General features: G+C 37.8%; 1 protein-coding gene across 1 annotated transcript in view; it reads right to left on the reverse strand.

The window, feature by feature from the left end:
* Nucleotides 1-2684: 2684 nt before the first annotated feature.
* Nucleotides 2685-11394, reverse strand: part of KCNK2 (potassium channel, two pore domain subfamily K, member 2) — a 275176-nt gene continuing 266466 nt past the window's right edge. The window contains exons 9-10 of the mRNA XM_012638318.1: nucleotides 4394-4407; nucleotides 2685-3118 (exon numbers count right to left, since the gene is read on the reverse strand). Coding sequence (XP_012493772.1) covers nucleotides 2801-3118; nucleotides 4394-4407 — 332 coding nt within the window. The 3' untranslated portion in view covers nucleotides 2685-2800. The remainder of the gene's footprint in view (nucleotides 3119-4393; nucleotides 4408-11394) is intronic.

Below are 11394 nucleotides of genomic sequence, written 5' to 3' on the forward strand. Positions count from 1 at the left end.
GAAATAAACTCCAAAATAATCACTTCTATATTCAGCAGCTTTAAAATGAATAGAGAGCATTGTCTAGAATCTTTGTCTAGGAATAAAATTAAGGAGTTCCTGACCTTTTCTGGTTCTAGCACTTAATATGGCTTTTTTTTTTCTTCAAATATCTTTCAAGGCAAAACTACTCACTGTTATAAATGGTCTAATGGAAAAATAAACTCGCTAGAAAATCCCAGACTATGTCAGAATCCTTAGCAATATTCTCTCTGCAAGAAGTAAACAGAATAAAGCTTGAGGAAGCGAAAGTGATATCCAGTGATGTAATACACATTTTTCTTACATTTCCCCAATCCTAAGGATAATGTAAGGGAGCAGCTTTAGGATATTGACTGAGCATCGAGTTGTTTAGGAATGAATCAATACATTTATGTAGGATACAGACAAGATAAATAGTCCAAATATTTAAGATCTAAAATACTGGATGGCAACTCCTTCTTCAGGCTTCAGTACTACTAGGATGTTTGTCTTTTTCTTACAAAATACATTCAGCTGCCTGTGTTCGACATTCAGACTACTTCAGTGTCAAGACAAGGTCCAACATTAATAAAATAGGATATAAATATATCACAATGCAACAGGAACAATCTTGAATTTATATGCTATTTCCAATATCTTATTTGAAAGACAAATTTCAGTATATTCAGTTTTGATTAACAGCCACACCAAGAAAAACACTCTGCATGTATTCAGCAAGGGTAGCAGCAATGCATCAAAAACATTTCTTGAATATTGTGAATGAAGAAGCCACAAACAACCCGGCATGAAAAGTGATATCCTGGAGTTCTACTTAGCTACAGCTGATAGAAATTCTCAGCAGCAAGCAGGAGACTCAGAAAACGCTGACTTTAATTACAAACTTTATTTGTCAATACAATTCACAGTTTATACATGGTGCATTCCACCATATGAATTTTCAGAACAGTTATTGAGGAAATGGGTGTAGCTTTCTTTCTAAAAGAGCCTGACTTTCTAAGATTTTGGTTAGAATTTTTTTAAGTTTATAAAAGTACCTTTAACAAGTTAACTGAATATTTACATTTCTGGCTTAAATTTAAATTTTGGAAAATAAGCATCTCTTAGTTTGTTTCTTTTTAAACATCCTGGGTTTATTTTTTAAGACCCTAATCTGAATGCCACTTATTCAGATACAGCTTCCCCACCAAACAAAAAGTAAAAGAAATCAGTTTTGCAATTATATTTATGGAAATTATTTTCTTTCTACATTTTAAAAATTATATATACAATGTACAGCAGATGTAAAGTATGAAAATAAAGGAAAGGGTAGGAATTTAAGGGATGCATTTACTGAACTTTTGGAATCTTGGAAACATCCAAAGAATTACAAGATACAAAATTAAACTAAACAGGATAATCAGCCTTTTCTATCTAAAAAAAAAAAAAAAAAAAAAACTCTCAAGATTTAAATTGTGCTATAACAGCTTTTTCTCTAATGTCAGAGATGAATTATGCCTGCAATCTGCATTTTTTTTCCATGCGCAAAGTCACAGTGATCCCAATTTCAACTTCTGCTCTCACAGCCAGTCACAGCTGCTAAAGTCACCCACGGAAGGCTAGGACTGTGCCCTTCACTCACTGCTGTGTCTCCTCCCCTCATCTGGCAAAAGCGAACCAAGGAAAGAAAATTACATAAGCCTTTCATACATCAGAAAGCAAATAGATGCTGGCAGTGTAATGTTTATTAGCAAATATTCGTAACATATTGTTTTGCTGTTTGCTTTTCATCAGATTGGTAATTCACACCCACTATTTTAAATCACCTCCAGTAATACCCATTTTTAACCGTTGTCTTCCGTCAGATCCTTTATATATATATATGGATTTTCTTCTTTTCCGCCTTTAAAAATGTATAGTTAATAAGTGATTAATTCCAAATACTGCCAGGAAAAAGGGGAGTGTTTGGAGCAGCCAAAGTTACCAGCCTGGTCATAATTACATTGTATATGTGTACCGTGGGTACCTGAGTCAAATAAATACTCAGAGGGGACATCTTTACACCTCATTTCTCTGCAGTGCCTTTAACGCTAGGCAACGCTGAGTGTTGCTTCAACGTCCATCATTTAATTTTGGCATCTATTCCTTCTTCGGGCATCATCGCATCAGTCATTTTTACACACGTTTCCAGCAAGGTATGGTATTCAAACGGGAGACCTGGGGTAAAAGGCTGCAGAGGTGAGCCTAGGGGTGGGGGCGGGGAAGGAGAAACCACACATTAGCTAGAGAGGTTCTGTTTCTTCATAAGATAAGGCACTGACAGAAAATTTCTTAGGTAAAAGGCTGCATAAGAATTTCTTGCCATTTACAAAAAGAAATGTTGTCATCCATAAACGGTCCGTCTCTAGGCTCAGTTAGGTAGACCCTGAAAAGTTAAGGGCTGATCCCTCAAAGCTACATTATTACCGACAACAATGATATTTAATAATTCATTCTGAGGCCTTATGGCACATTAGGGAAAGAGGGAGGAAAACAGTCTGGGCGCAAAAAGGCATCAGACACTGCTTGTCATTCCACCGGTCAAAGAAAGTGGACCGTTCAACAAGCATCATTGGAAAGACAGTGCTGGCTCAGAATTCCAAATTTTCTTGATGGTAGATGACCATGATGGGTGTATTTATTTATTTTTTCCCCCTTTTGAGCTCATGCACAATTTTTAAAATGCTACCAGCAACAGTCATAAAGAGCATATAGAAGTCCTCACCTATGGCTATGCCACGCCTAAGGCTCTTCAAAGAGAGGGCTATTTAATGTTCTCAATCACAGCAATCTCTTCGCCAGCACAGTGTGGTGTCAAACCATTCAGATAGATACTTTCAGTCTTCAGTAAGGGAGGCAAGACATCCCTCTCGCTGGTCAGGTGGTTCACTGACAGGGTCCTCCTGCAAGGAGTCAGCTCCTGATTATGGTTGCCAGCCAGTTCTGCCGAGAGCTTCCGCTTAATGGAGGTGGCACGCTGGAACTTGTCGTAGATCTCCACGCTCAGCCGCCTCCTGGTTTCTTTGAATTCTGCGGTGACGTTGGCTGTCCACTCGGCAGCGTGTGCTCTGAACTCTCCCACCTGGAGCAAGCAAGCAGAGAAGGGATAAAGAGATAGCAACATGATGGTCAATGCTTTGTGTGCTTTATTTGCTGTTCATTTTATTTAGGAGTTCTATAAAGAAGATTGAAATAATATTTTGTAACACCGGTGGGCTGAGAATCGGTGTAAGTAGGCACATTGCACAGAGCATGATTTTATTTTATATAGATATGGCTCTAAAAATTAATCTATGAACTTAAACTCTATAAATCAGATGACATTTCAGAGGCTCTAATGTGCTTCTTTTTTTGTACATAAATCCTGTTATTGAAACTTTTGATGCTGCAAAAAGGCAATCTAACTTCTTAAAAATCATTTTGAGTATTTTTTTCATTTGTATGTAATTTCAAGAAGTATTTGGATATAGAAAACGCAGTAAGACACAGAAGCAGCAAGGCAGAGTAAGAGTCTGAAATACAGACCCAGGTGACCTGGGTTGGTTCGTATGACAGCAATGCTCTTTGCTCATATGTGAATGTAGGTTTGTTTTTTTTTTTTTTTGAGATGGAGTCTCACTGTGTTGCCCGGGCTAGAGTGCTGTGGCGTCATCCTAGCTCACAGCAACCTCAAACTCCTGGGCTCAAGCGATCCTCCTGCCTCAGCCTCCCGAGTAGCTGGGACTACAGGCATGCGCCACCATGCCCGGCTAATTTTTTCTGTATATTTTTAGTTGTCCAATTAATTTCTTTCTAATTTTTAGTAGAGACAGGGTCTCGCTCTTGCTCAGGCTGGTTTCGAACTCCTGAGCTCAAACAATCCGCCCGCCTCGGCCTCCCAGAGAGCTAGGATTACAGGCGTGAGCCACCGCGCCCTGAATGTAGGTTTTAGAGTCAGAAAGTTATGTGCAAGAACTTTGTATCCAATCCTATACTGGTCATTTAGGAACTCTCTATTTCTTAAGTAAGCAATAAAATATTTAGTTTCTGCTTTCAGGGAAAGCAAAGAAATGAAAACCAGCAAGCCCGTTTTGAAGCCCACTTGGAGAATGAAAGTCCAAGGCATAGTTTTTCAATAAATGTTTGTGGAATCTGTGAAGTTACTCAACCTGTGAGCTGTCATTTCCTCAGCTGTAGAACAAGCATCTTCATAGCACACAACTAGCAGGGGGACTGGGCTAATGTACTTCACAAACTGAAAGATCCCATGTATTTTTTATTATGTAGTTCTCTTTTGAGGGTTAAAGGAAAAAAATGTGCCAAGTCCCAAGCCTGTGCACACCAAAGTATCTGCTAAATGACCCTGAGCCCAACAGACATATTCTTTGACCTCTTTGAAAATTGTGTCTCCATGTTTGTGTCCTAAAATAGAAAAATGGCCAATTCTATGTATGGGAAATTCTACAATCCACTTCTTGACTAAACAGAATTTAATAATCTAGAATATTGCCTAGAATATTCTCCTCATATGAAATGATTTCTCTATTTTCTTCCAGCACTTCTGCTTTCAGCTTAGGGAGACCCACTGAACTCATTTCTTAAGCGACATGGGCTCTCCCTTGCCTGACAAGCAAATAACTACAACTCTATTATTATTTTTTTAATTTTATTTTTGCTTTGTTGATTTTTGTTTTAAACGTTGATATAGAAAATATAACTGATGGTTTCTAAATTTATTCTGACCTGCATTATAAGAAGGAATACATATATTACAATACCATGTATACATACACTTGGATAGCCATAGATGTGTGTGTGTGTGTGTGTGTGTGTGTACACAAAACAGAATGGAAACTTCAAATATTCTTGGTGGATGGCACATGGAAAATGAACTTTTTTTAAAAAATCCATCCATAAGCACACATACACGCATATTTAAGGATCATTTATTTTTTATTTTTAAAGTTCTTTTTATTTCCTAATTGTATTGTCCCAACAAGAAATAATTGCTTGTTATCTGGGTCCAGCTCCGGAAAAAGCAAAGCTAGGAAAATGCGAACTTTGTGGCACACAGAATTGGCAAGATCAAGCGTTCCTTAACCACCGAGGTAACTTAGAGGAAGCTTGCAGGGAAAGTGGTATGAAATTTATAGCAATCTAGCCTGGAGATACTTACTGTTCCTATAAGGGACCCTGTCCAACTATACTTAGATATAAGAGATTATTAAATGTTTAATTCTGCCTTCAGGGGACTCAGGTTAGAAAAGCACAGGTAGGGCAGGATCTATCTGTGGTAATGAACACCAAATCATCAGATGTGACTCCCTACAAATTCCAAACACACTTATAAATAAACCCTCCCGCAGTTTATATTCTTTTTCTGTTTACTATCCAAGTCATGTCTCAAGTCCTGGGGCACTGTCAAAATTTATGGATGGAAAACTAGATTTATTCTATTGGCTTTATTTCGGTTTCCAGCCTCTTACCTCACAACCAATCCTCCGTGAGAAGCAAGGCTGCAGACCTTCTCAGAGCCCACCTCCCCCTTTCTTTGATAATGGGCTCCTCTTTTTTTTAATCTTAAAAAAGTGTTCTTATTATAAAAGTGATAGACTTTGCTTACCGAAATTCAACTGTTAATCTATTTACTTGCTAATTCTCCACCTTCCCTAACAAGAATGTAAGTTCTATGTACATCCTCGGCACCTAGCACCTGGTATGCGGCAGACTTCCAATGAATACCTGTTAAATGAATGAGCGTATCACTGGGAATACATGCACCGTGTAATCTCACACCTCAATGATAGTAATTAGCGAAAGTATGGCACACATGCTACCAATTATTTTTCTTCTCTCAGTAAACACTAATCTTACTTTCATCTTCCATCTTGATTATCATCAATATTTTTGCAAAAAATAAAGGTCTTATATTAAACCCATTATTTTGTAAATGGCTTTTTTCTCTCATCTAATTTTCATTCTCTTTCCATGTCAGTATTCATTATTCTATCTCATAGTTCATCTCAGAGGCACAGTATTTCCCAGGATGATGGATATGGCATGATTAAATCATTGCCCAATCGATGGACGTTTGGGTGAATTCATTTTTTAAAATTTTTTTGCTATTGAGATAACGCTTCCACGATACGTACCTGTGTCTTTGTTAATGTGTACAAAGTATTACTGCAAGTGAAAACACTGGGTCAAAAGACATGAATATTTTCTGATTTTATAGATGCTGTAAAATTTCTGTCTGATTTTACTGAGAGAAATTTATTTACAGAAATAATGGGCTGGCGCTAGACCTCCAAGTTTGAGTCCCAACTCCGCCACATACGCACTATGTGTCTTAGGTAAGTTCTTTAACCTCTCTAGCCTTAGTTTCTTTCACAAAATGGGTGAAAAAATAGAATCCTCCCCACAGAGTTGGTATGACAATCAATAAGATATTTTTAAAAGAGCAAAGCCAAGCATGTAGCAGGTGCTAGACAGACATAATTTTACACAATCCCATGACAGAGGCTTGTGTTAATAGTGTCCTTTTCATTATGAGTATTTATTAAGCATTGTTTTCAGACTCGGGGTTCCCAGCAGCCCCCCTCTTTCCTTTCTGCACACTTGGGTGTCACCTCTGCCTTTTTGTGGCAAAAAAGCACCCGATTACTGGCACCTGCACAGAAAGTTCTTTAAATATTTTAATCATCTCTTTATTGCAATTTGAAATGTAAGTGGTCAAGATAAACGGGTCAAAGAGTGAAGACCTTCCTTAGACGTGATCTGAATTTTCTCAAGAAGCAAGTTTTGCAAAGTCACCAGGATCTCGCAGGTTGCATTAATGACACACACAAAACTTTCTGTAGAGCCAAGTGCCTCTACCAGTTAGTGATTCCCACCAATTAGGCAAAGGCTGAATGCAAGAAAATCTCAGATGTGTCGGAGTCCATAAACTTTTAAAATTTGTTATCTTTAATTACACTCAATCTCTGGCAGGGGCTGGGATTTTTGTCCACTTTGGAGAATATGTTAGAAATGTGGTGTGGCAGGTGGGGGAGACTGGGAGTCCCGAGTTGCAGCTCTATGACCACATCTATGTGCCCACACAGGAGAAACAAGTGAGATACACACACACACACACACACACACACACACACACACACACATAGCCATGAGCCATATAATGACTCAGACTTAGGTTTGGTCTGCATACACAACTGTGAGCCCATAACATTATAATATCATATTTTTCTGCGTCTTTCCATGTTTAAATACACAAATTCCATTGTGTTACAACTGCCTACAGTATTGAGGACAGTAACATGCAGCACAGGTTTGTAGCCTAGGAGCAACAGGCTATACCATACAGCCTAGGTGTGTAACAGATGACCCCATCTAGGTTTGTGTAAGTACACTCTGTGATGTTTGCACAACTACAAAGTCACCCAATGCCACATTTTCTCAGAATGTATCCCCATCATTAAGCAACACATGACTCTGTGTGTGTTTAAAGGGCTACACAATTACTAATTATGACAATAAGGCAGGTGAAGAAGATATGGTTTGCTAAGGGTACTTTTATTATTTATTAATTCAAAAGACTATACATCTTTTGAAGGAATGCAAGTCAAATTCTCGCTATATGAAATCCACCATATGGCGGGTTACATTAGGGCGAGAATACACTGCCTTAATTTCCTAAAGATACTGAAGATAATGAATTGACTCATGAAAGTGTGCACTTGGGCTACTCATTTAAACCAATAATAATATCCATTCCCTCTTTATTGTGCCCTATCTTTTTACTATTCTTCACAATACTGGACTTAAGGAACATAATTGCTCAAACCCAGAGCTTGAAGGTAAAGAGAAAAAAGAAGAAAAATGGAGTCCCTCAAAAACCAAAGCAAGGCAAACAACAAAAAAAAAAGAATTACTTTTTTTCATTTCTTAAAAAAAAAAAAAAACGGACCTCATAGGATTGTCTATAGCGATGTATTCATTAGTCATCAAATAACACGTAGTGTCCTAAAGTTCAGACTCACATCTTTTAATGGTGATAAAAATTGCATGTTCAAACTCTATAGATGCTTTTTTGTCTTCAAAGAAATTCAAAAATACGTTTCTGAGAGCATCACGTTTATATAAGTAAAATTTTTCTTGACTGAAATATTAACGCTTGTGGTGTTTTGGATAATAAAAATTAATCCTTATGCATTAACACATTTTCGTTTCTCCATTGGATTTTTATAAAAATTTTTCAGCAACTGAATCAAATAGTATTTCATCATTCTATAACCAAGCAATCGATATTACTATCAGCAAAGCTGTGCACCAAAAGGTGAGCAAAAACAGGTCCAAAGGATCACAAAGAATGTTCCTGCAGCTCATGCACTTGACTGAAGAGGTCCTCCCCAGGAGTCCATGTATTCTTAACTTTCACTTAATTCACAGATCACAGCCCAGGTGATCTGATTTCCAAAGGAAAAGGAAGGAAATAACAGTATTGCAAACAGGCACTTGCCCTCTAGACTCTAACGGTATAGTGACTCTCATCCATTTAGTGACTCTCATCCATGTCCCTAAATTCTTCGTCCTTAACTTGTCTGATCTTCACAGCTGCAAATAGCACTGCTGGCTGCTTCGTCTCTCCCAATCAGTCTTCGCTCTTGGTTTCCAAATCAGCACACTCTCATGCTTGTTTTCTCACTGTTCAGGCCAATTCTTCTCGATCAACTTTGTGGATTCCTTTTCTTTTACTCTCCCCTTAACTATCTTTGTTCATGGGATTCTATTCTCATTTTCGCTGGATGATCCACATTCTTCCAATTGTTTCAATTACCATCCATCCGCTGATGACTCCCAAATCCATATTTCTAGATTAAATCTCTACTGAAGTCTGTCTCTGTATACACTGACTGCTTATTAAACATTCTCACTTTAGATGACTCCCGGGCATCTCGACCTTGACATATCCCTAAGGGAAATCATTTAACTTCTCAAACTTTTTTTAATCTTCATGTCTTATCACAGCACCATTAAGCACTAAGTTTTCCAAGTCGAACTTCAACATAATTCCTCGATCTTCCTCTTACTCAATCTGACATCAACTCAACCCCAAGAGCTGCTGATTTATCTCTTTTCCTCTCAATTCCTTCCCATCTTTCCACTACTATTGTCAAAACTGCAGAACAATCCAGAACTTTGTCTTCCCTGTATTACTTCAGCAGTGTCCTAACCAGACTTGCTGACTTAATTCCATCTTCCTTCAAATGCATTCTCCACACAGCAGTCAGAGTGCCCCTTAGTAAACACAAATCGACCGCACACTTTCCTTGCAGAAAACCGTCCAATTGATTCCTATTTCACTTACAATAAAGTTCCAACTCTTTAAAGTGACTCACGTGATCTAGGGCCTACCTACCATTCAAGCATCAATGCTAACCACTAACCCTCTCAAAATCCACTCTTGGATCCCGAGAGTTTATTTCCATCCCGAACATTTATTTCCTCAAAGTGCTACTCTTTCTTTTGCTTTTATCATTCATTACTTGTTATTCTCTCTGTCCAGAATACTGCTTCCCAGTCCTTCTCTGGGATATTTCCTCCTCATGCTAAACTGCACATCTTCATGGAGCCATTTTCTGACCCCCTGGAATACATTAGGATCACCTGCTAGTTGTACCTATACCACTCTGTACTTCCCCAGCATTACTCAGCACGACTTATGACAATTACTAGTTTAATTTCTCTCCTGGCTTCAAGACAGTAGAGAGGATATGTCTGCCACATCGTATTCAGTATTCCTAGCTCCTAGAAGAGCACACACAGTGAGAATTCAGTCAGTATTTGTTGGGCAAATAAATGCATACGTGAATGAATGGCAAGCAAATCAATCATATTTTTGATACACAATCCAGTAAACAGAATCTGCTTCCTGGTTGACTCTGATGGGATAATCTTGTTCCTCTCAGAAGGGAGACACAGCTCATGGAAAGACTGACCCATAGCCAGGAATATGCATAGTAAAGGTGCAAAATATATTTCCTCAAACTAACTTTTTAGTCACTGTAGAGCCTCTTCACCATTCAAGAAAAAGATGATGCCACCATATCTCATTCTCAAAGTGAAGAACCTTGTGCCTGTTGAATAGATCCTTTAAATCTGATCTCCTTTTTCCCCCTTTTCCTTACCAGCCCTCTGACTCTTTTCATCCCTCCCATCACTGTGCATAACAATACCTGACTAGGCTATCTTGGAACTTGAGAGCTTTACCTTCTTTATGGAATGAAACCTTTAAAGTTAAAGAAGGGTTAAAATTTTCGCTTTAGAAGAATCACCACATCTTCCTCAGCGACCATGAATGCGCATTAAGCATCTGACAGTTTTTCAAGGTAGCAAAATCTTCTGATTACAGAGGCCCAGAATTTGTCTCTCCAATAGTGATTCCAAACCCTACAGTCTCAGGTTATCTAAAGTATCTCAAATAATACCAAGAAGGCCCTTGTAATGGTAGTAACATAATTTAAAAACAAGTACTTGCCATATTCCACCTTTTTTAGGGCAACTTTCCTCAATTACACAAGATCAATAAGACGACCTAAGAAGAATGAAAGTTCACTATTTTGTGAAATAGTGAATTTATGAAATTTACGGTAAGCTCATTTGGTAACCATAAAGGAATATTTATCACTCCATTGATTCCAATCAACTACCTGGCAGATTCCTTAAAGGTAAGGATCACTACCGTATTTCTTATCAAGTTCAACCTGCCTTCCCACCCTCTCTTGACTTGGACAGTGCTTCCAGTACAGTAATTCAATGAAGTAAGTTTAGTCTTCCCAATAGGATGGTAACTTAGCTTAATGACAGAGACTATACATTCTATCTATTTCTTCTCCTCATAAAAGTAGCCAACATGGTAATTTGAATAAACTAGATTCCTGCATACATTCTGACTGATTAGTGAGAAATCTGTGACGTTGATGGACACAGCCCTCTTCCTGTACAAATACACTCAGGAGCTTTCATATGAAGCTGATATTTGCATAAGTTCTATATCAGTGTGTGTTGGTACAGCCTGAAGAGAAAGCAACTTATAGACCAATTTTAATAATACTGAGATGTTCAAATCCTTTGGTAAAAGCCAATAATTCACATAAATTTATTCTGGCCAAGAATTTCCAACAAAGGAAAAAGTATGTAAAAACCATATTTTAACAGCATAATCTGAAGATTAATAAATGTCATATGAGAAGTCAATGTTTATGAGAAGCCAGTAGTCTATAGGAACCATTTTCTACTTATGATGATTGTATCAAGTAAAGTGATAAAGAAAATAAAATTATATTTTATACAACCTATTACAAGTATATGAAATAATGA

Source organism: Propithecus coquereli, unplaced genomic scaffold (assembly GCF_000956105.1).
Source record: "Propithecus coquereli isolate 6110/MARCELLA unplaced genomic scaffold, Pcoq_1.0 Scaffold129, whole genome shotgun sequence".
In the NCBI taxonomy this organism is placed as follows: Eukaryota; Metazoa; Chordata; class Mammalia; order Primates; family Indriidae; genus Propithecus; species Propithecus coquereli.